Genomic DNA, 24,514 nt, shown 5'->3' with positions numbered 1-24,514 from the left:
TATTCCATGTCCTGCACACTGGGATGATTGAGAAGAGATCCTGGCCCTTCTCTGTGTGGCAACCTTTCAAGTACCCATATCCCCCCTCAGTCTTCTGTTCTCAAGGCTCAACATGGCCAGTGAAGATTTGTTCCAGACCGGATCCTCCTCTACTTCTGTTGGCTTCCCCCCCCCCAAAAAAAATGAGTTTAAAAGCTGCTGTGCCACTTTTATTATTATTTTAAGCACCATCTTAAATGGACTAGATGGGCTTATGTCCTGATCCAGCAGGCTGTTCTTATGTTCTTGTGTTTGTAAACTAGAATAAGACTAGGAAAGGGTTAGTATGGGTGAACTTCAGCATGACAGTATCTTAACCTAATGGTTTTCAGTCATTTGAACTGTTTTGAAAGAGAGGCCTTTTGTGTTCACTTATTTACCACTCGTCTGTCACAAAACCGTAATGCATTGCAGAAGCTTCTAGATCATATTTGGGGGCACATGGTCAGGGGTGGCCCTAGACTAGCTGCCAGCAAGTGGTGCCCTAGATGAACCAGGCAATCAGCGCCCTCAACTCGAAACCCCAAGGGCAGATCTAGGCTGAGGTTTTTGATAAACTGGAAAACATTTTGCCCCTATTCAGTTTGTCTGTCCATCCATCTGTCCAGCCAATGTTTCTGAGATCAGATAAAATAAAGACACAAAATTTTCAGAATAGATTTGTACACAACAGCTAGATGATATATTTCAGTCTGATTGGAAATAAAAATGCTTCAGAAATGTTAATTATTTTTATTATTAGAAATCCAAAATCTTCCATTACGCTATCCTGCTTGAACTGCCATTACCACCACATTCAATATAGAAAGAACTAAGAAAAATCTTCAATGAAGTTTAACCTGGAATTGCAAAATACTTCAAATCAAAAACACTGTGCTCTTAAAACATGACTTTTCCTGCTTTAAGTTTTGAAAATTCAGTCACTAGTTCTTTTAAATCCAGTTTTCCAGTTATTTCATGTTGTATTGACATTGTGCCAAGTCCAACAAGTCTTTCTTGCACCATTGTTGAATGCAGATATGTTTTCATCAATTTTAACTTTGAGAAGCTACATTCCCCAAAGGTTCCTGGAGGATAGTCCTTGTACTTAGGATGGTGCCTCCTCTGGGTGCAAGCAGGGTCTTTTTCAGATGGCCTCACCCTGGGGGGAGGGGCCATCCCTCTCCCCAGACCAGCCCTGCTTGCTGCAGTGAATGGTCAGGTCTTGTGGAGATCCTTAAGAGCTCAGTCTTTCTTCTGTTTTTTCCTCATCTTTCTCATCTGGATCTCTTCATTCTTCTCTCTCCCCCCCACACCCTTCCTTCCCATCTCTTCATTCTGGCAGTAGGTCATGTCTACATGAGTGGCTTCTGCCAGCACTGTACATGTGGGGCGGTAGCCAGGTCCCCCCCCCGGTCAGTTTTACCTAACTTAAGCATGAATGCACGGGAGTAAATCCCATTGATCTCAATAGCATGCAAATGATCAAACCTGCCCCCCTCCTCCTTTCTCCTGTCACCTCCCCTTTGCCCCTTCCCTCCTCCTTCTTTTGCCCCTCCCCTTACAATCCCCTCCTTCCGCTCCCCTCTCCCCTCATCTAACTGTCCTGCTAGCAGAAGCCATTGCAAGGATTTTGCTAGTGGAACATGGCTTCCCCCTCTCTTCCCCACCTCTTCCCCTTGCACTCTCCCCAATTGACCCCACAGCACACAGGGGGAGGAGGAGAGGGGAGATCACTCTATCAGGCAAGCAGAAATGTTTGCACTGACAGAGTGATCTCAGTAGTACTACATAGAACTGAAATAATGACATCTTGGTTATTATTTTTTTATTTGTTATTTTTCCTGGAGTTTGGTGCCCCCCTTAACTTGGCACCTCAGCGACTGCCTAGTTCACCTATATGGATGTGCCGCCCCTGCACGTGGTGCTTGTAGGGCATAGACTAGGCCTGCTTGGTCTCCCTGGTTCCCTAGATGAATAGATAATAAAACCTAGAACACAGCCCATATTCTTCTGTGGCTACATGTTGCAGGGCAAGGTCAATCATGGAGGATAGACTGTCTTATTTTCTTATCTGAGAAACCCTGTTAAGCTTCCAGTGAATCTGAAACACAATTTGGAAGCATTACTCTTCAACAGATTCATGTAAAATTGCTTACAATAACTTTTTCAAACAGCAAATAAATAGATATTTCAAAAATGACTTTCCCCATTCCTCTGAAAAAGTTTATCAGTTTGGGGAACATCTTACTACACTATTATGCTTTGCCTTTCCCCCCTCTCTTCTTCTTCTTGATGCTACTTGAAGAGAAGCCATTTCCCAAACAATTTCTGAAAACTGTCCAAAGCGATGCCTGGGAAAGCAAACAGACCTGTTTTTCTCAAGCTATTTTGAAACAAAAAGCTCTTTAGAAATCATTTTAGTCTGCTGTTTGAGAAAGACCCACAGGAATTACGGCGGTATTCCTGTCCAAGTAGCATCCTGCAGAAGTGGCAACTTTAATAGGCTTTCTAAGTTTTGTAATTGTGGAAATGCTTGAAGATAACCACCACCTACTTTACCAAGGACTGCAGGTAGCTTTGATCTGCATTGCTCCATTGATTGAATTTCTTTCTGTTTTATTGTAAAGGTGTCTTTGCCTGTTATTCTGCATCTAAATGGAGAGCTCAAATTTTAGGAAGCCAACTCTAACTGGTAACTAGGTTATACGTAAAAGCTGGAACATCTGATGACTGGGAGGAGGAGGATAAACACCCTTGCTCCCACACTGGAGATGGAAGCTTTGAGAGATGTCAACAGCAGACTGAGTGAGAAGACCCCATCCTCTGAGGGACTAACATCTGGCTCCTTTGGCAGCCACTTCTGGGCCAGGGTCATTTCCTGTGAGGCCAGCTTATGGCCCAGAAAGTCAGCAGCAGGGTGGCAGTTAGAACATTTTAGGACTTGGGGTGGGGGACTGGTATACACTTTTCCCCTTCCTTATTAACTCTCGGCTTTTTAGTATATTTTAAGTAGTCTCAAGAACTTTGGTTGGAGTGGGGAGACTATAAATACTCCAGATAAATATGCCCAGTAATTTATTATTTACTTCCCTTCTTCTTGACATTCTAGGATTTCTGCAAAAGATTTGAAAAACATGCTGTCTCAAGTCAACTACCGTGTTCCTAACATGAAGTTTCTGCGTGAGAGACTAACAGTAAGTACTTTGTCGTCTTTGCCCCTTTATACATGCAGTCTCTTGGCAGTCATTGTCACCACTAAACCACAACATAGTGTATGGCTACATATGCACCATACATTTAAAGCACAATTATACCACTTTAACAGTCATTGCTTCCCTCAAAGAATCTTGGGAACTGTAGTTTGTTAAGGGTGCTGAGTGTTGCCGGGAGTCCCCTATTCCCCTTACAGAGCTACAGTTCCCAGAGTTGCCTGGGAAGAAGGATTAGTTGTTACAACCACTTTGAAATTGTAGCTTTGTTAACATGGTGTGGCCTGAATCTTAGCCCTGTTTTGAAAATATCCTTGTGACTTCACAGCTCTTTTCTATCTGCTTTGAAAGAGGCTGAGATTTTTCAGTGAGAGTTGAGAGTAAAAACAAATCAGAGGCCTATGACCAGATTAAACATCCTAATTGATTTCTCCATCAGTTTGAATAGGGGCAAAGATAGGCCACACCCTTGAAAATGGCTGTGGAGGGGGGAAAGCCCACCACTCACCAAGGACCATGGGTACAAGAAGGTTTTTGGCAGGAGTTTGTGCTTCCCCTGTGTTGTGTTTTCCTCTCTGTAACTCAATAGTTAAAGTAGGGAATTTTCTCCCACAAGAGGTAGTGACGGCCACCAACTTCGATGGCGTCAAAAGAGGATTAAACAAATTCGTGAAGGATAAAACTATCAATGACTACTAGCTATGTTGTACCTCCATTGTCGGAGGCAGCATGCCTCTGAATGTCAGTTGCTGAGAATCACAAGTAGTGAGAGTGCTGTTGCACTCAGGTTCTGGTTTCGGGATTTCCATAGGCATCAACAATTTTTATTGTTTATTGTTTTAATGATGTATTATTGATGTTTTATTGATATATTAGACCCTCCATGGCACAGAGTGGTAAGCGGCGGTAACGCAGCTGAAGCTCTGCTCACGGCTGGAGTTCGATTCCAACGGAAGGAGGAAGTCGAATCTCCGGTAAAAGGGGGAAGGTCCACTCAGCCTTCCATCCATCCGTGGTTGGTAAAATGAGTACCCGGCATAGGCTGGGGGGTAAAGAAAGGCTGGGGAAGGACCTGGCAATCCCACCCCATATATATGGTCTGCCTAGTAAATGTCACAAGACGTCACCCTAAGAGTCGGAAACGACTCGAACTATAAGTGCAGGGACACCTTTACCTTTTTTATTGATATATTATTGATGTTTTATTGGTGTATCTTTATATTGGTGCTCTTTTGTAAGCCGCCTTGAGGGCCTTTTGGCCAGAAGGCAGGGTAGAAATATTAAAATCAAATCAAATCTACGAGAACAAGATACTGAACTAGAAAGGCCTTGGCTTGATCCAGCAGAGCTCTTATGCTCTTATCCTCACTTGAAAATCTTATAAAGTCACTCTGAATCTCACTGGTGCTGACTGACATGGGATGAGAATCTTAACACCTCCTCCATTCTTCCTTTGCCATGTTCCAAATGTTGTGCCCATCAGCCTCCTTTTCTATTCCCAGCCAGTGTGACATAAGCAGGGAGCAGGAGTGAACAAGGTACACCATATTAAGATAAAAAACAAAGAAATATAAAACCCAACCTCAGGAGATAAATAACAGTGCAAAATTGTATCTGGATCTACAAAATTTGTGTATCTAAATCTACAAAATATAATTCCAATATAAGTAAATAAAGAATATTCAACTTTAATCTCCTCAAACCAATAGTATGTTTATAAAAATGCAGAAAACAAGAAAATATGTAACAAATGAATAAAATGTCTTATATGTTATGTGTTATTATGAACATATATGTAGAATTATATCCAAACATCAGCTGATATAGCCAGCAATAGTATGACAAAGTCTTGTGACAAACAATTCTATTATAGACCAAGCATTTTTATATTTATATGTAGATATATATGTATGTATGTCAACTGTTCACTGGTGTGTCAATAGTCATATACTGACTTACCTTCTCTTAAGACTATATTAACACTTATTGATGCATCTTGAGTTATGGCTATTGTTATATGGATTTCTCAATCATTTCTAATTCAAAGGCTTTCTCCAAGATAATAATTTTCCAAAGGTCAGCCAGCAAACTTTCCAGGACCTGAACCTGGAACCTTTTGAATAAATATGTGCTAGACCATGTCCTCTAACATTGTATAAACTATTCGGAGATTCTTTAGTATGCACTCCTGCTTTGTAAATTTAATCCACATCGGTGGATCACAAGGATTCTAGTGTTTTTAAAAATCCTCCACAAGACTGAAGTCAGTTCAGCCCGGAAACATGGACTATTTCCACAAATAGGAGAACTGAGCTGTCATACATAACTGAGGACAAGCATAATTTATTTTCTCCTCCCTAATCTCTCCTTTTAGGACATGGAGCAGAGAAATGGGGATATCACATACGGACAGTTTGCCCTTTTATACCAGAGCCTGATGTACAATGCACAAAAAGGGGTGAGATGCTTCTAAGTGCAATATTCAATGATGTTTTGTAAAATCGTAACTTCTCCTCTCCTAATACTTTCACTCTTGCTTTATTGGATATGTGAATTTAATGGATTTTAAATAGTAAACTATTTCCTAATCCAGTTAGGGGGCATGTATGTATGTGAAAACAAGCACCTGAACTTAAAACCCTAACTAGGTAAAGAACTGTCCTTGCAAAATGGGTGGCTCCTTCTACAGTCTAACTTTTAATGCAATGCACAGGTAGCCCTGATAAAAAAACTGGGGAACAATTCAGTCCTTGATCAGTTCTCTACACATCCTAGGCCTTGCTGCTGCTGCTGCTGCTGTTGTGTATGTCTGGAACATAGACAGCATGGGTTTTTTATTGTGTTTTGAGATGCTAATTGGAAAGCGGACCTTGGTGCTTGCAATACTTCTTTGTTAGGGATTGAAATCGGAAGCCTGAAATGAGCTTGGGAGCTTCCCACTCCCTCTGAACTGATTTGTCAGAGTTTGGGCAATGCTTCTGATCTGCTAGTGGGGGGGGGAGAATCAAAGACACACAGTGATGAGGTCAGGGTTTTAAAAAGCAAAAGGTCCCAGGTTTACTTGCCTCTTTTTTCTTCTAGGTTTATTTTAGTCCTCCCACTTACCCACCTCAAAACTCCAAAGCAGTTCTCTAATTTATTTGTTTGTTTAATTTAACAACTATATGACACTCTTCAATAAGAATATTTTTGGGGTGGCTTACAAATAAAACAGTACAATAGTATAATAATAAAAACAATCATGAGTGTCAACAAAGAGTTGTCTCATCACCCCACATCTTTTATTCTATCCACTTCCTCCTATACCTATAAAAAAATGAGCATATCATTGATGTGCAAAGAAGTGATCTTGAAGACTGCAAGCAGAATAAAGTGATGTACACATTTGTTTTTTTCTTATGCAGATGGCTGTTCCATTCTTAGAAAGGTAAACTGATCTCTTTCCTATTTGCAGTGGGAAGGGCTGAGAGGGTTGGAAATTGAAATTGTTTAGCTCTGAATTATGTGTATATTGATGTTTGACTCTATCAGCCACAGCACAGACTCCTCACTTCCTCAACAAGACCCTATTCTCAAGATTTCTTTAATGCATAGCTTTGTTATAAAGGTGCTGGCCTGAGCTTGTTTGGTGATGGAATTTCTAAATCAGGGATGTGTAAAAGAGATTCTGGGGCTAGAGTTCCCACTTCCCATCGGCATAGAAATAAACCTGTTTGAAGTAAACTACAAAATTTGTACAAGCTGGATTGATTTTATACCAGCTTTTGTGACCACAGAACTTGGACGTGTGCAGATACATAGAACTATCTGATGCAAAGTTCAGCCAAGTTTGCATTTTAGATCTGTTAGTACTTTTTGATATTCAGTATACATCTGCCACCAGTGGCAGGATGGGTTGTCTGGCAGTGACATCTCTTTTCAGAGATCCTCCTGCCCCCTTGTTTCTTCATCTGATTCCTTTGTTGCAGTATTGCCCTGTGGGAGGCGAGAGAGGAGCAGAGAGAAGGAGCAAGGCTACCATGTATAAGGATGGTTGGAACTCCTTAGTTATTTTCAGTAGATCATCTCAGCTTTGACACTCTCTTCAATGTTTAGCTGATTTCCCAAAACAGCAGCAACATGATGCTTTATAACCAACATGTCTTGTCTGTGCTTCCTCCCCCAGCAATGGAGAGAGATCAGAGCACTGCAGAGTATCTCTGAAAGAGTTCCAGATGTTTTTGCTAGAATGCCAAACGGTGAGTTCACATGACAGAAAGGGAAATGGAGAAATAAAGCAGCACAGTTTGATGGTTAAGGCCTCTTTCTTTGGACACAGCTCAACACAGAGTGACCTCTCTTGAGCAGTTAAGGATTCTGGGGTGCTTCGAAAAAAAACTGGGTTTCTTGTATTGGTTCTGAGAAAGGACGGGGATCTTTCTGCCACAGTACTAATCAGAAAATAACATCAGTCAGAATAACAGTGCCTTATTTCATAGGTTGTACTGAGACCAAAAAAAACCCCCAATTTCTAAATCCCACGTAGCTGCTATTAAAAAAATAACCAAACAAATGCCCCTGCACTGATTCTGGGCTTCCCACTTGGTCTGCTGCCATCTCTGTTAATGGTCCTGGGGCAACATATGTAGTTGAGGCAAGATTCAGGATGTGGTCAGGGACGGGGGTGCAGACCAGATGGGACCAGGCATCCATGAGGCTGCCATAGAACTATAGTGGATTCTCTATGGTGTGCCATTCCTCCTCTGAGGAGGAAGTCCATGCAGTCCTGGTTGGGCATGCTCCTGACAGCTTACTAGGGGCATAAGCCTGCTGCTGGGGGTTTTGGTTTTACTCTGTGCTGCTGTCTCGTTTCTGTGTTCTTAATCTTGATGGGAAGTAGTTTAAGGGTCTGCATTTCTAATTGTTTTGTAGGCATTTCTCTTTATTGTAAGCCACTTCAAACAGAGGGAAAGTGGGATGTAAATATTTTAAATAAATACATGGCTGGCAAATAGTCTGAAGTCACACGATGCAGTTAACATGTTGGATGCTAAGTAGGTCTGCTAGGATGGGAGAGAGGCTGCCTAGGAATTATGTTCAAGCCACTCTGAGCTGTTGGAAGAGGTTTGAAGAGTGTGTGTGTGTGGGGGGGTAGAAATCAAAATAATAATAATAAATTAACAATTGCAGTAACACCAGTTCAAATTTAAATTGACCCCCCCCCGTAGGTAAACTAGAAACTCCCTGTGCTTGTCTGAGTATTTTGTGTTGCATGTGGCTGCCAGCCTGCAGTCATCCTAGGCATGCATTCTCATGTTCCTGCATGGACGAAGAAATTCACTAACTACCACAGTTTCCATTTCATCCTACTGATACTATAGAACAAGAACAGTATGCCACTGGAGAAGTAAATGAAAAGAAAACGGTCTGTTTTCTGATCTCCAGATGAAGGAGAGAGCGAACTGTACAGTCAAAGAACAAACTGAGCCATCTCTCTTTCTCTCTCCTCCCAGGGGTTGTGGTGGTGATAGTGGTTATTATATGGCATAATCCAAGCTCCTGCCCAGGAGCAGCAGGGCTGGGTGGAGCAGCGGACCCACTGTGGCATCTGAAGCTGGACTGGCTGAGGATCTAGCAGATCCTTGGCTGGCCCAGCTCCACCCTGTCTTTGCCCCCAAACACCCCACTTCAGGGGCTTGTGCTGGCTACTACCAGCAGGGATACAGACAGTGCTAGCTTTCAGCTGCAAATTCAGCAGGAGCACCAGGGCCCGTTGCGACAGTGGCACCCACCCCTCGGCACATCCAACCCACATCCACATCCAAGATTGCTCTGTCTGATTTGTGAAAAGCCATATAGGGCCACTTTCATACCTGATGTGTTACCTGTGCAAAGCTAATTTCTGTGCATCATGGATTACCAGAGAACTTGCTTGTTTTTCTGCAAGTACAAGTGCAGCTCATGTATGCAGGGGCTCCACAAGCTCTATGCTTAGGGTGAACTAGACTTCCATGCCCCACTTTGTACATGGTGATACACGCAAATTCCCCCCCCCCCGGATGCACCCAATGAGAACCAGATGGCCATGATGACTATATGGAAGAAGCACTGTTCTCATAACAATGAACCTCTGTTATCCTGTTGCATCGATTTGATTTGCATTTTCCATTGGCATTTTCTTTTCTTGAACATATTTTTTTGTTGTATGGAGACCGTTTTAATGTATTAAAAATGTTATGTGTAAAGTGGTGGTCTTCCAGAAAAGTTACACTTGCTTGGATGTTGGTTCATCTTGGAGATGTTTTGTGCAAATAGAGAGGATGAGACCTGGTACTGCATAATGGTTAGGTGCCACGAGCCGGGAGGTACCCAGTTTTACATTTTGGCTTGGCCATAAACCCTCTGGGTGGACTTTGGCAATTCATGGTTTATGCATTTTATCACATTTATGTTCCACACATTCCCCAAGAACACAAGGACAGCATACTCTGGGTTTTGCCATTTTATCCTTGCAGCTACCCTGCTAGGTTTGGGTTAAGTTGAGAAACAGGGCATGCACTGGGCTTCATGGCTAAGCAGGAATTTGAATCCAGGGAATTCCAGCTCAAGTCCATCACCATCTTTCATCCTCATCTCTGCATCTGCAGTATGGGGATAATAATACTGACCTACCTTACATACAGAGCTGTATAAGAATTTCTGAATGAATGGTTGTGAAATTCTTTGGGCTCTTAAGGAATGAACAGAGTGCTTGGGGACACTGGAAGAATCTGGCTTCTGAAGGCTTGGGTCTCTTTCTCTTTCCTTGTGTTTACAGGAACTTTGGGCTACTGACCTCTTCTTTGTTCAGGACTTCATGTTCAACTTTCTGAAGGACCCTCTGAGGGAAATTGAAGAGCCTTATTTTTCCCTGGATGAAGTAAGACTCCCAAGAATCTACTGATGGGGGGGGGATGAGAAGGTGCATTCCTCAAACCGCTTGACAATTCCCCTGGGATGCTTGACAATTCCCTGTTCTCTGATGGGCTGCCTGTGGGCCACGTTGGCACCATTGAATGCTTGCCTTTCTCCCTCCTCTTGCCCTTGCCATTTCTCTGCTGCTCCTGGGGGATCACTGGTACCTCAGTCCTGACTGCCATGTTTCCCTGTGTTACTGCACATGTGGACAGGTAACAGTCCTCAGAACAGCAGGTCAAGAGGTAGCTATCCTGGCTGTCCCACACTGTAGTGAGTAACACTACAATGTAGTATGGGGGAGAAAAGAGTCTTGTGCTAGGATGTACTTATGCAAGGCACTCTCCTATCATAACTGAAAGAGAAAATTTGTCTGTTGTTCGGTATATAAAGATCCACACTTGTATAAAATGTAGCTCTAAGTAACTGTCCCTCTTACACAGTGGGACCTCCCCCCCCCCGTTTCTCCCATGGTGCCCTGTCCCCTCCCAGGGACAGTTGCTTAGTCCTTGAACCTATGATTAGGGATGATTCACTTATCTGCAGGAATGCTTTTCACCAATATCAGCTGATTCAGTTCAAACCTTAACACAAGGACAGAGATGGGGGGGCAGGATAAGGGAAGAGGAGATTCATAGAAGGGCCCTGTGGTAGGGACCTGATTCTAGAATGATCTTCCTTTAAAGCTGCGTCCATCTCCCACATTGTTGGGTTTCAAATGCCAATTGAGAAAACATTTTTATTTGCCCAGGCTTTCACAGTCTGATAAATAAGAAAGGGTGGGGCTGAAGCAAAAAAAATGGGTGGAGCCAGAGCTGGCAGTGATGCAACCATTCTCTCTCTCTCTCTCTCTCTCTCTCTCTCTCTCTCTCTCTCTCTCTCTCTCTCTGCCACCCCCTTTCCCCGTTCTCTCCCTTCTTTCTCTCCATTTCTATCTTTTTCTCACCTTAACTATCGTTCATTATATTTGTCCCCACAATCCCTTCTGTCTCTCCCTTTTTCTCCTGCCAACCTCCCACCACCATCCTGTGCTGCAATTAAGCCGGGGGGGGGGACTTGCACTTATGTTAACGGGAGTCTCTCTTTGTCTTTTTTGGTAAGCCTAATTTCCATGTGGGGGCAAGGCCAAGGAGAGGAGGCCACAGGACAGATCCAAAAGCACCATCCATGAGATGTATCTGGCCCCCAGTTCAGAGGTTCCCCACCCCTGTTTTATATGATTGTTTTACTGAGATTTTATTCTATTTTTAATTCTTGTTTTTGCAGTGCATCCTTATGGATCGTCTGGGATGGTGGCATATAAATGCTGTAAACAAATAAAAACAATTAGATGTCTTGTGTTAGTGCTTGATGCTGGATTTTTTTTTTCTTTCCTTGTTTTTTCTCCCCTGGGCAGTTTCTCACCTTCCTGTTTTCCAAAGAGAACAGCATCTGGAACTCAGAGCTTGATGTTGTACGTCCGGAGGACATGAACAATCCCCTCTCCCACTACTGGATTTCCTCCTCACATAATACGTAAGGGGGAAAAAAAGAAGAGCCCTTTTGCTGCCTCTTTCTATTTAGTTTGGCTTTTGAGATCCTGATTTGAGTGATGAGTTTGGTCTGCCTTTCTCATTCATAGCTGTTGCCCATTTGTACAGGCAGGTCAGTATGTTAGCCGACAGTTCAGGGGTCTCAGGATGACACTACACCTGATATGAATGTATCTAATGCCCTTTCCTTCTTTTTGCTAAAATAAGTCACCAGAGTGGGAGATTTGTAATGTAATGTGGCACTGGGTGGAGGGTGTTTAATTCCCCTCCCTGCATGCTGTGGTCCCAATCTAGATTGCCATTGCAATCTGCAATGGGAGCCTGAAGCTCCCATTAGCCACTCAGTTTAGTGTAAGTTATCCCTTGTGCAGCTAATGGCACATTTTTTTGTGGGGGGATCTGGATTGGGGCCACAGTGCGGTAGGGGATTAGACTCTCACATCCTCCAGCAGCATGAACCCAATACCAGTTCCTTTCATATCTACCCCCAGTCGCAGCAGCTACTTTTAGCACCTGCGTCACATGTATTTGTAACCAGTGTCAATGCAGAGCTTCCAAAGCCTATGCTGGAGATCACCGAGCTATTGGCACATGCATTGTTCGCTTGTAGAAAAGAGAAGGGAGGAGGAACAAAGATAATGGGCTTGTCCGCACCTTACTTTAATGTGTATTTGAAGTTGTTTGCATTCCCTTTTAAGTAGCATTGTCCACATGGCATCCCTGTCAAACAGCTCATATTCCGCTGGTTTTCCTCTGTAAATTTGGATTTCTCCAGTCCAGGTATAATCCAATAAGGTTTGAAAAATATGATACCAAACCACCCCACTTGAGACAGCAGGCACATTGCTTTGTATTTTTTCCTAGGGTGGATCAAGCACCTATTTTCACTTCTCCCCTTTCCATACCCCCTACATCCCCCTAATGCCACTGCTGTTGTGTTAGTGATAGTGCCCATTTCTGGTGAGCTCTGCAGCCCTGGTTTTTTGTTGTTTGTTTTGTTTTTAAAAAATAAAACAATCAGATTTATGCAATACAGGAAAACTGGAAAAAAATATTTCTCCAGATGGGGCCAGCACCAAACTTCAGCGAGCCCTTGAAGGTGGCAACATGGTGGCACTACTTGGGTGATAGCAAGCATGTGTGCACAGTGTGCTGACATGGCAATGCAGGGAGTGGTGCACCCAGCCGGCTCCAGCAGCAGGGGAGATGTTGCCTGGGTGGTGGTGGCTTGCAATCCAGATTGCGGAATACATGCGTTGCAACCCTATGCTAGCACAGATGGCAGAGCAGGAGCTGTACCCACCCAGCTGCAGGGTCCCCTGTCAGCCACTGGGACCCTCGACCAGTGCCCAAGCTGGCCACTCACCAGTGCTGGGCCTGTCCCCAGATCTTTTTCCTTTATTTGTTTCCTATTGATTTCACTGTGTATTACTGTACTGAGTTCTCCCACAACAGTCTACACCCCCAAGCCAGTTCTGTGAGGTTCTTTTTTAAAAAAATCAGATTTGTGCAATACCAGAAAACTGAAGAACAATGATTTCTCCAAATCTCCCTGCTTCATTCCCCCCCCCATTGATTTCACTATATATTACTGTATTGATTTCTCCCACAACTATCTTCCTGTTTTGGAATGGGAAATACCTGTTGTTTCAGCATTGATCATAAAAAATAAAGAGCGTGCAGGCAAGCTTGTATTTAAATGGGAATTCCTGAATGTGTGCTATTGTGCAATTGCTGGGTGGATATATATATATATATATTTAAAAAGATGTTTGCACTTCTCAGCTGATTCCTGCGTGCATGCCTCGTTTATGCAAACTTAGCATTCAAATCAATATTCAGATTGGAAGGCCAGGAGAAAGACAAAAGGAGTACCTGCTGGTACAAATGGGAATAAGTGAATTTGATCTTCAACTGCGAATGTGCACATGTGTGGACAGATGAGGTCAAATTCAAATGGAGAAAATGTGGATTCCAAGCAATATCCAGCTCAAATGTGGACAATCCCAATAACGTATGAGCTGGCTCTGAAATTCCCTAGTTAGGATCTTTTGCATAGACTCTGTAGCAAAACACTTCACTGGCATCTTTCAAAATCTGCATTTTTTTTGCTAAAAGAAGTCGTCAGAGTGGGAGATTTTGGGTTGGTGCTGTGGCACTGAGGTGGGGTGGGTGGGCAGTCCAATATACTCTCCATCTTCACTAGTTAATTACATTTTGTGCTTTACTGGGAGAAGGAGAATGCCAACATGTCAGCCTTTCTTGCATGGCACAGGCTAAACCTAACTCCTTGCCCACACAAACTGAGCTGCACAATGCACAACCATCACCCAAAAAACTGTTGTCAAATTCTGTGTTACATTTGAGGCACTGATGTGTCTTCTGAATCATTGTGGTCTTATACAATATGCTATGATAGTCATAGCAACCTCTCTGTTGCTCATGTAAGCTGTTCTCCCCCCCTCCCCTCTTATGAATAGGTACCTGACTGGAGATCAGTTCTCAAGTGAGTCTTCATTGGAAGCCTATGCTCGTTGCCTGCGCATGGGATGCCGCTGTATTGAGCGTGAGTGCTGGTCTCTATTCCCCCCTCCAAGGCTATTTTCTTAGGCCTAGAAGTAATTTTGCATTGGAGTGAGGCCACAGCTCCACGGTAAAGAGCATACTTTACAGGCTGAAGGCCCCTGGTTCAATCTCTGGCATCTCCAGTTAGAGATCAGGCAGGAGGCGATGTGAAAGACCTCTGCTGGAACCCCCAGAGTACTGCTGCCAGTCAGAGTAGATAGTACTGGGCTAAATGAACAAATAGTCTGACCTATAAGGCTGCTTTTTATGTTCCACATAATCTCTGGGTCAGAAACCTTTTGAGGAAGCTATGACATTTAATTACAAGAGTTTTCTTCAGCTTGTGATCCTAGAATGAAAGATACTCCTTCAATGTCATGGTGCTAATAGCATGATCAGTGCACTCTATGCTACATATCTTCTCAAAGCTGCTTTGACATGCCTTTTTTTGGTGTTCGTTTCTTTTTGCTGCACCACTTGCACATATGCTGACATCAAGAGGGACAAGGAAATGATCTTGTTCATTAGAATGTGTTTGCCAGGTGCTGGCAGACAACTCCCGATGCTTGCCAAGATTCCTTGTTCACTAGGGATTTCCTGCAGAGCTCTGCCTTGCCTCCTTACTGCTAATGCTGTTTGCTTGTACTGCTGAGCTTGGGTTTAGAGAGTTTTTTTTCTTAATTATTTCCTTTTTAGTTGACTGCTGGGATGGCCCTGATGGGATGCCAGTGATTTATCATGGGCACACATTAACTACCAAAATCAAGTTTTCTGATGTCCTAGCTACCATCAAGGAGCATGCTTTTGTAACCTCTGAGTAAGTAAAACTGGGATTGCGGCATTCTTTCCTCCAATAATTTATCTTACTGTAGCTCAGATATTTGAATTCCAGGGACCTCTCGCTTGCGGTCTGATGACAGACCCTAAATTGCTTGCTGTATTGTGTCTGGCTGCAAAGGTGGAATTTATGTATGTGGTCCAGCAATGTTTCTGTCTGTGATGTAGCATTAGCACAGTAGTAGTTGGTAAATGCCCCACCCTGAATATTGACTTCCTTGCTGTAACAAATTTTAAAACTGGGATATAAATAATTCTTCCTTCAGTGTGCGTTTGGCTCACGCCTTCAATCCAGGGCTGAAAAGGTGGGGTTTTTTTATGGCACCAGGAAAAGCAGTATTTTTATTGCCTGTGTAAATTATACAAATTGATGAAATCTGCATCATTCATTTTATTTTTCCTAGATTATTCTGCATTTTGAGAGCTATGTTACATACTGTACTCCTTTTCTAATCTTGCGAAGGGTGTAAGACCTATGCAGGACAGTGAAACTCTGCCTCCAACTAATGGAAGTCTTACTCTACAACTCCTTTGGCATGGAAAATCTCGATTCAGATGTTTCAGCAGGTGTTGCTAGTGCCCTTTCAGCTATTTTTTTCATAACCGCAAGGACTATGAACTTTAACTTTAAAAAAAAATTAAGCTGAGATTTCAAGGAGCTGAATTCACTCATTCTGCTCTGTGCTCCCATAGAGTTGCTGAATATACACAGCCTTGATCATATACAGAAATGAGTGTCTCCTGAATTACCATACAATCTTTGTTTTTACTGCTTTGTTCTGTTTTTTTTGTATTTTGTTTTGCTGACTGTTACGTTATGATGCGGGAATCACCTTATTTTATAGTTAGTTACTGCAAATGTTATTTGTTATTTAATTTTGAGAACTGTATTATTTTATTGATGTATTATGTTTTATTGATGTATTATGTTCGTGTTTTTTTGTAAGCCGCCTTGAGGGCCTTTGGGCCATAAGGCGGGGTATAAATTTAATAAATAAATAAATAAACCAGAGATTCTAGTAACTTGCTATCCTGAAAACCCCTAGTTTCATTTCAGAAATGAATGTCTGGCTCTTATAGCTGCAGATATGAGCTCAAAGGGAGTGTGCAGCACCTGGTAGAATTTCAAAAGCCAGTGTGGCAACTAAACAGGACTAGCAGGAGTCAGTGGTTTGCTCTCAAAGTGTGCAATCTGGAGCTAGAGCTGGGCATGAGAGGCCCCGGAGCAGTCATGAACACTGGATTTGTATGAAGCTGGGATGTCCACTTTATTCTGCCCTAATGGCAACCACTTGCCATTTTTGTGGCAATTTGTTTTACCTCTCAGCTACCCTGTTATCCTGTCCATTGAAGATCATTGTAGCATCGCTCAGCAGAGGAATATGGCTCAGAATTTTAAGAAGATCTTTGGGGACATGCTGCTAACCAAACCAGTAGATATCTCTGCTGACGGACTGCCATCTCCAAACCAGCTGAAGAGGAAGATTCTCATAAAGGCAAGTCTGTTTTGTGGCTTTGCCAGTGATATGACATCTTGAACTCAAAATGGGGATTGGGGCCCATGGGACTTGCATCACTCATGTAGGTTTCTTGGCATTGCAGCTATTAACCCCTCTATTTTACTGCAAGTTGCGTAAGGGTAATTGGTCTGTAAACGATTAACAACAATTAACCTGCCTGGCCAGAGATACTGTGATCACAAGATGATACTTAACGGGGGAAAAATAAAATAAAAATCCTTGTTTTTGCCACAGGCATCTTGTGACCCTCAGAATTCCCATATACATGCCCACCAATACGGCTTCCTTACCTTTTAAATGTACATTAACTGGATAAGTATGTATCCAGTATGTACATAATTCTTTCAGTTTGTATGAGGGAATTCATACTAAGACCACAGAATCACATTTATTGCATTGCAAAGGCACTGTAAGGTGATTTGTTTGTTTTTCTTTACCAGCCCACTAAAGAAATCTAGCATTCATCTCATTCCTTAGGCTGTTATGAAAGCTCTAGGGGAGTTCTCAGTAGAGCTGCTTATATGCACTATAAGTTTTACCAGAACTAGAAATCAACAGCAGCCTCTCCCTTACTCCCAACTCTGGAAACTTTTGCTACTCTTACGCCTTCAGCTTAGCAAGACTCTAAATTCAGCTCAAATTTTGCTGTGACCAAGATTTACCTAGGAGATCTTCACAGTAATGGCTTAGAGTGCAAACTCTGTTGTGCTTGGAGAAATGCTATATGCACAGTTGCCATAGAATTCCTTTTGGATGTACAAGAGATAACAGAAAGGCTGCCATAAAGCAGTCTAGTTCTTCTGAGCTAATGTTGTATGAGAAACTGAGGAACATACCTCTCATTGCAGCACAAGAAACTGGCTGAGGGCAGTGCTTACGAAGAAGTGTCCTCAACTGCTGTATATTCAGAGAATGATATTAGCAACTCGATAAAGAATGGAATCCTCTATCTCGAAGACCCCATCAATCATGTAAGCGTCTTGGTCCTGCTGTTCTACAAGTTGCCTAGACTTTGTTGGTCTGTATATCAAACAGCAATAAATCTGACTGGGTAGGGATGTTGTGATCCCTGTTTTTTGCCATAGATGTATTATGGTCCATTGATTGCCCACAAAACCTTTGATGCTTCCCTTCTACTGACACTCTCTTTGAACCTATGCCATTCCCTTGCTACATCCAGTGGCCATTGGCATACCAGACCTGGCCATAACATTACCTTATATTGATATGCATGCATGGTGATGGGGCACAGAGAGAAATTTCTGCATGTAAACTCATTTGGGTACTGCTGTGTGCAAATGAACATGGCAACTGGGACAGGGATGCCAGTGACATGTGATGGCAGGTGGTATGGGCCCAGTCAATATGAATGCTTCTTCAAATGGCCATGTGGAACTTCTCAGGGCAGTGACTAATAGCAGGTATGGGGAACCTTTGGCCCTCCAGATGATGCTGAACTACAACTCCCATCAGCCCCAGCAAGCATACACAATGGCCAGGGATGATTGGAATTGTCGTTCAGCAACATCTGGAAGCCCAAATGTTCCCCACATCTTGACTATAGGAAAAGCAAGATCTGTCTGCATAATACTCTCATAGGATTCAGTGGTACTGTAGTAATTGTACAAATGGAAGCAGTTCCAACATTTTTTTAAAAAAAGTTTAGGCAGCTGCTGTTTCATTTTTACCTGCCTGTTTATGGGGCATTTTACAGAGTACAAAGAGGGCAGATCCCTGCCCCAAGGACCTAGCAATCTAAAATTTGACATGGAAGAAACAAGAGAGGAAGAGGGAGGCAGGAGAAACAGGAAAAGAATATGTAATCATGTGCAAGGTTTTGCAGAAGTATAGGGTACACATTGACCTGAGAGTAAGGCCCGTTGGATGATGGGATTTGCATCCGAGTCGGTAGTCATAAGATTGCACTGTATGTCACTTACTCATAATTAGGCGTAGTTAGAGTATGGCTGATTGATTGCAGGGGCTGTGGCAAAGGCTTTGTGGAAAATTTTGAGGAGGGATTTGAAGGAAGAAAGTGGTGTTTTGAGGAGACATTTGAAGGCAGTGAGAGATACTGGGAGGCAGTCCCAAGCATAAGGGGCAGCAAGGGGGAAGGGTGGAGTCATTTGAGAGAGCAGGAGACTTTTGGATATTCCAGGATAAACATATTTTGTACATGTGTGTTTGTAGGATTGGAACCCTCATTACTTTGTTCTGACCAGCAGCAAAATCTATTACTCTGGAGAGAGAACCAATGATTTGGGAAATGAGGACGAGGAGGAGCAAAAAGAGGTATGAAATAAGTTGCCACATTTTTTTTCTGAGCTACTGAGCATCTTCAGTCATCTTAGTTGCTGAAGAAAGAAAGTCCAGCAGGTGTGACTCTTTTCCTAAATCAAAAGGCAGAAAGTTTTGGTGTGACCTATGAAGCAGAAGCAGCTGGCAGGGAGGGGCACTGCTGTGTACCTGGCCTCCTGTCAACTGTACTGCTGTGCTTACCGGGAGGGCAGGGTGGCGGGGAAGTCAGTGCAGTGCAGGCACAGAGGCAGGATCCTTGAATTGGTGTCTCCCCTGTGTTCACACTGTGCTGACCTCCCTGTTGCCTCACCTCTCTCACTCCCAATAAACACAGTGATGTACAGAGGCACCCCTTTCCACCAGCTGCCTCAGCAATGGAGGTATGTCTAGTGTCTCCCAGGTTTCATCTCCTAATAAGAAGTCAGGGTTGTATCTAGGCTCCTATATGAGGGAATTAGCAATATTCAGTCTCAGTCTTTTTCACCTCCCCAATGTTGAATGCCTTAGATTGGGAGGAACTAGAAAAGACCATGCTCACATTTCCTCCGCTTGCAGTAAAGAAAGTGCAAAAAAACCAGGAGAGGCCACGGAATAGATGAACTGACTACTTTCTGCTTTCGAAGAAGAGAAGGGCAAGAATGGTGGGGTGCAGCACCCATAGACAGATTACCCAAAATCAGTTCTTGAAACGTTTGTTGATTTATTAGAACATTTATATACTACCTTTCAGCCACCCTAGGGGCCCCCAAGGCAGTTCACAACAATAAAAGTAAGTCACTATTTAAATCCTGCTCTTCTACATTTGTCCTTAAATTGTACCATTGTATCATAATTTAAATAACCTGCACCTTTGAATATTATGGAAGCTTGCAGTATTTTCATATATTGTTCTAAATGGCATCTCAGCATGAAACTTTAAATAAAGAAAAAAAGGCTGAAATCATAGTTGGATGCCCCTTATTATATCACATTCAGTCAGATACTTTCAATCCTGTAAAATATTATAGCAATTCATCAAGGAGGGCAGGGCTGGGGGCTAAAAGCAAACCAGGCCAATCATGTCTTCCTTCCCCTCTAGTAGTAGTCCACTTTCACATTTACCTCCACATTATAATAGAACTGCCACTCTTAATGCAATAGAGAGAGAGAAAAGAACATTTCCTTTTCTGTTGATTTGTTTATGCAGTATCGAAAAAATAAATGGAAAAATAGAACAGTAAAAAACACTATAAAAACAAAGAAGAGCCAGTCAATGAAAACCCATTTAAAGCCTGGCAAAACAAAAATGTCTTGACTTTCCACAAAAAAACCCAAACATAAATGAAGGGGCCAGTGAAACTTCTTGTATTACAAACAGTGATGGGAGAGCAATTCGATTCTGTTTGAATTTAAAGCCGAATCTTATCAAATCTGCAGTTTCCAAAACAATTTGAAAACCAAAGCACAACCATCCTTCAAGCTTTGCACTTACCTGAATTTTGCAATGCAGTTCTCCAACCAGTGTTTTAAAAAATGCATGTATTAGGGGAAAGTGTGCATAAAAATGAATATAATGTGTAAAAATACATTATATTAGGATAAATTGCTTGCAAAAATGTGCACATTAGTTAAAACTGCATATAAAAGTGAATGTGCACTAAAATGTGGAGAACTGAATTTAAGATTGGAAAATTAACGGAGAGAACCAAAATGGACAGATCTTTCCATCCACCATTTCAAACACATGAAACTGCTATATACGGTTACCCAAAGCTGTTTGCACATCAACATGAGCACACTGTTTTCTGAAATACTGCTTATATCCTGTTGTTACAAGCAAGAGCTGCACACCCTAAGCCCTTAGCCTCTCTTGAGTTTACTTGTCCATTTATGCACATTGAAGAGGGTTTGGGAGGCTCCTGAGAATACTGTTCTCCTGCCAATTCCTGAGTTAGAATTCCTGAAATCTGGAAGGAAATCTTTTTACTGGAAAGAGAAACTTAAATTCCAAGACAATGTGTATGGCTCTATCTTCATGCAGGGCTGGTCCTGTCTGCAGGAAACTAAGCGGGTAAGACTACTTTTGTTTCCATGCTAGGCAAGCAGCAGCACGGAACTCCACTCTACTGAAAAGTGGTTTCATGGCAAGCTGGGAGCAGGGCGTGATGGGCGCCACATAGCAGAACGGCTGTTGATGGAGTACTGCATAGAGACAGGAGCCCCTGATGGTTCTTTCTTGGTGCGAGAGAGTGAGACGTTTGTTGGCGATTACACTCTTTCTTTCTGGTAAGAATCTCTTGGGCATGGTATCAACCTCTCAACTATCTCTATAAGTAGATCTGTAACTGAAATGTACAGGTTCACAGATACATGGAGCATTCACATAATACCTATTTCTGCATCCAGGAGACCCAAAGAATTTTCCTGCTAGGCAAACAGTTGAATTATATGTAATTGTTTCAATTTACGCAGGAATTGGGAGAAGTCGGCTAACAGCAGATTGAGAAGCTGTGTGTGTCCATGTGTATTAATATTTAATTTATCTTTGCTGTTGCATTTTCTGCGGTGTTTACATTATTTGGCCCCACATCTGTCAGGTCAATGGTAACATGTTCAAGGCCATATAGTGAGCTTCATTGCTGGGAGAAGGGATGTGAATTTGTTTTTCACTTCCACAGCATGCTGAGTCTGTTGAGGTTTAGAGTTAGTCACTAGATTGAACTGGGGACTTTGCTGTGTGAAGAAGCCCTGCTAACTGATCATTGGAATTTTTGCACACACCATCTTAGATTCCTAAGCCTTCAGCAGTGGTTGCCAAGGTGTTCTAAGGATTTAATTTTGAGGGTCAGAAACTTGTTCTTAATAAACACACACACACCCAACATTTAACAGCACAATCCTAACCATGTCTATTTAGTGGGGCTTACTCCCAGGTAAGTGGGGCTAGGATTGCAGTTTAATCCAGGATTCTTGAAGTCTCCACTCTACAGAATACCTGGTCTCAGCTTTCATTGTACAAGCATCTGATACACTTACCTGATTTGTAATTTCGCCAAGAAGGCTTTGGTTCACTGTCCTTGTCAACCATGTGCTGCTGCTTCTCCCCTTTCTTGCTCACCATCTATTGTTTTAAGTCACAGCCGTGCAAAGAGCTGCTGGATACTCTCACAGGTCTACCAGCTTGTCTTCCAAACTCTTCTACCCTACTGTATTACTGAATAAGCTGTCTGCAGTCTTCACGTGACTCTCGCTCTCATGTATTCAGGCAGTGTAACCACTGTTGTCTTGAAAAACTTAAACTAGAATAAGATTTTTTTAGTGGTTTGTTCACCATCCTGGGCTCTTTCTGGGAGAAAGGATGGGATATCAGTTTTAATTAATTAATTTTTAAAGGCAAATTTAGCCTGCAAATTTAAACTAATTTGCTAAGGAGTAAACTCCACTGAATACAACAGGACTTACTTCTGTGTAAACATGCATATGATTGCACTGTTAACCTTTCTTCTTCTTTTCCTTGCATGCAGGCGCAACGGGAAAGTGCAACACTGCCGAATCCATTCCCGGCAGGATGCTGGGAGCCCCAAATTTTTCCTCACCGATAACCTGGTGTTTAACAGCCTCTATGATCTCATCACCCATTACCAGCAGGTGCCGCTCAGGTGCAATGAATTTGAGATGAGGCTGACTGAACCTGTGCCCCAGACTAACGCTCATGAAAGCAAGGAGTAAGCTGATGTGTCTCTGGCTTTTTACTTGTATGGGTATTCCAACAGAATTGTTGTCTATGCAACATTAGGGCTGGGATCACTTGGGGTATTGTAGCCTGGATTTAGCTCCTTGAGTGATGATTCTGGGTACAGCTCACTCCTTGTTGGAGTGGTTTTATGGTGGTTGATCCTGTTATCCTACAGCAGCAATGGAGAACCCGTGATCCTCTGGACGTTACTGGACTTCAACTCCCAGATCCCTGACCATTGTCATGCTGGCTTGGGCTGATGGAAGCTGTAGTCCCAAAACATCTGGAGGGCCACAGGTTCTCCATCCTTGCCCTACAGCACACTGCCTAACCTACTTAGCTTCAGAAAAGGAGCCACATCTTTCGAGTTGTATGCTATTTTACCTGCTATCTCTGCTTCTTCTTCTTTAGCTTTTATTGCTTACTTGTTTTTCTTTTCTTTTTATTTTAATGCTGTTTTGTGGGCTGCCTGGAACATTTTATTTGAAAGGCAGGATATATTTTTTAATAAAATGATTTTTTTAAAAAAATCTGATGCCTTCAGAACATTCTCTACAACTCAGTTAACACACAATATAAACTGCCCAGAAATCTCCTAAGAGTCTAATCTGAACAATTTTCTAGAGTGCCCTAATGACTCTGTTACATTTAACTTCTCTGTGCTGACTCTGTGAAGCTCAAAAGCTTGTCGCCCTACTGACACACTCTTGATTTTAATAAAATCAAACCACGGTAACTCTAAATTTCCATGGGAAGTGATAGGGCCAAGTGCTTTCTATCTTTTTGTTGTTTTTCTGTGAAACACAATTCATCCTGGGGCCCAGACATTCATCATGTATTGCTATCCTATATTCTTACATTGCACATTTTTAACCCCAGATGGTATCATGCAAATCTTACCCGGCCTCTGGCTGAGCGCATGCTGATGAGGGTGCCACGGGATGGGGCCTTCCTGGTACGCAAGAGGAGTGAACCAAACTCCTACGCAATTTCTTTTCGGTGAGTAGTTTATCTCTCAGGTGTTATGGATTGGTTCTTATGTTTGAGCAGTGAGGTGTAGGGAAAAGTAGATTTCCCGCCACCTACACACAACTTGCTCTATATCAATTGTCAAGTGGTTGTTTGGGAAGGGATCAGTCACTGCTCCTGCTGTTATTTTGTTCCCCAGGGCAGAAGGGAAGATAAAGCACTGCCGAGTTCAGCAGGATGGCCAGACAGTCATCTTGGGGAACTCAGAATTTGACAGTCTGGTGGATTTAATCAGCTACTATGAGAAGCACCCACTGTACCGCAAGATGAAGCTGAGGTATCCAATTAATGAGGAAATACTGGACAAGATTGGGACAGCGGTGAGTGTGGTGTTAGGAATGGAGTCCAGTACCTTCCTCCTGGGCTCTGGTTGTGATTGCTTTTGTTTTTTGTCTAGAATATAGCTCTGTGGCAAGAGTGGGAACCTCTGGCCCATGGGCTGATCTTGGCCCACCAGGGAGTCCAGTTTGGCCCACAAAGTCATTCCCCCCAAACCTTGCCCACATGTCAATCAGCTGACATCACTGGGTGACCTCAGCTGATGGGTGGAGGGCAGGGTTCAGTCCTGTTCAGGGCTGTTTTGCTGGTGAAGCGAACTCCTGCAGAGGATTGAAATATCCACTCATTAGCTGGTGAGCAGAGAATTCAACCCTAAAGGGTAGTGCTTCACCAGCACATTCCCTGTGGGAAACATGCTAGTAACGCAGACCTTCCCCACATCCCACGGGTCAACTTTGACAGGGTGGGTGGGAGATAAAGGTCCAACCCACTGTGCCAAAAAGGTTCCCCATCCCTGCTCTATAAAAATGGCATAGCCGAGTCTCTGGTACTGCCCAGCTAGAAAAAAGGCCTGCA

The 24,514-nt window shown here is 42.8% G+C and overlaps 1 protein-coding gene across 2 annotated transcripts in view; it reads left to right on the top strand.

Annotated features, from left to right (window-relative positions):
* The window catches only part of PLCG1 (phospholipase C gamma 1), a 134,436-nt gene that overhangs the window by 70,402 nt on the left and 39,520 nt on the right, over positions 1–24,514 (top strand). For both annotated transcript variants that reach the window (XM_061631490.1, XM_061631491.1), the window contains 15 exons: positions 3,131–3,215; positions 5,605–5,688; positions 6,635–6,657; positions 7,396–7,468; positions 10,027–10,128; positions 11,560–11,678; positions 14,176–14,261; positions 14,957–15,077; positions 16,425–16,593; positions 17,466–17,588; positions 18,808–18,909; positions 20,993–21,180; positions 22,419–22,619; positions 23,510–23,629; positions 23,799–23,979. In XM_061631490.1, the coding sequence (XP_061487474.1) occupies positions 3,131–3,215; positions 5,605–5,688; positions 6,635–6,657; positions 7,396–7,468; positions 10,027–10,128; positions 11,560–11,678; positions 14,176–14,261; positions 14,957–15,077; positions 16,425–16,593; positions 17,466–17,588; positions 18,808–18,909; positions 20,993–21,180; positions 22,419–22,619; positions 23,510–23,629; positions 23,799–23,979 (1,777 nt within the window). The remainder of the gene's footprint in view (positions 1–3,130; positions 3,216–5,604; positions 5,689–6,634; positions 6,658–7,395; positions 7,469–10,026; positions 10,129–11,559; positions 11,679–14,175; positions 14,262–14,956; positions 15,078–16,424; positions 16,594–17,465; positions 17,589–18,807; positions 18,910–20,992; positions 21,181–22,418; positions 22,620–23,509; positions 23,630–23,798; positions 23,980–24,514) is intronic.

The sequence above is a fragment of the Rhineura floridana genome, chromosome 6 (assembly GCF_030035675.1).
Source record: "Rhineura floridana isolate rRhiFlo1 chromosome 6, rRhiFlo1.hap2, whole genome shotgun sequence".
Taxonomy (NCBI): Eukaryota; Metazoa; Chordata; class Lepidosauria; order Squamata; family Rhineuridae; genus Rhineura; species Rhineura floridana.
The sequence above is the reverse complement of the archived record's forward strand: the minus strand, read 5'-3'. Positions and strand labels throughout refer to the sequence as shown.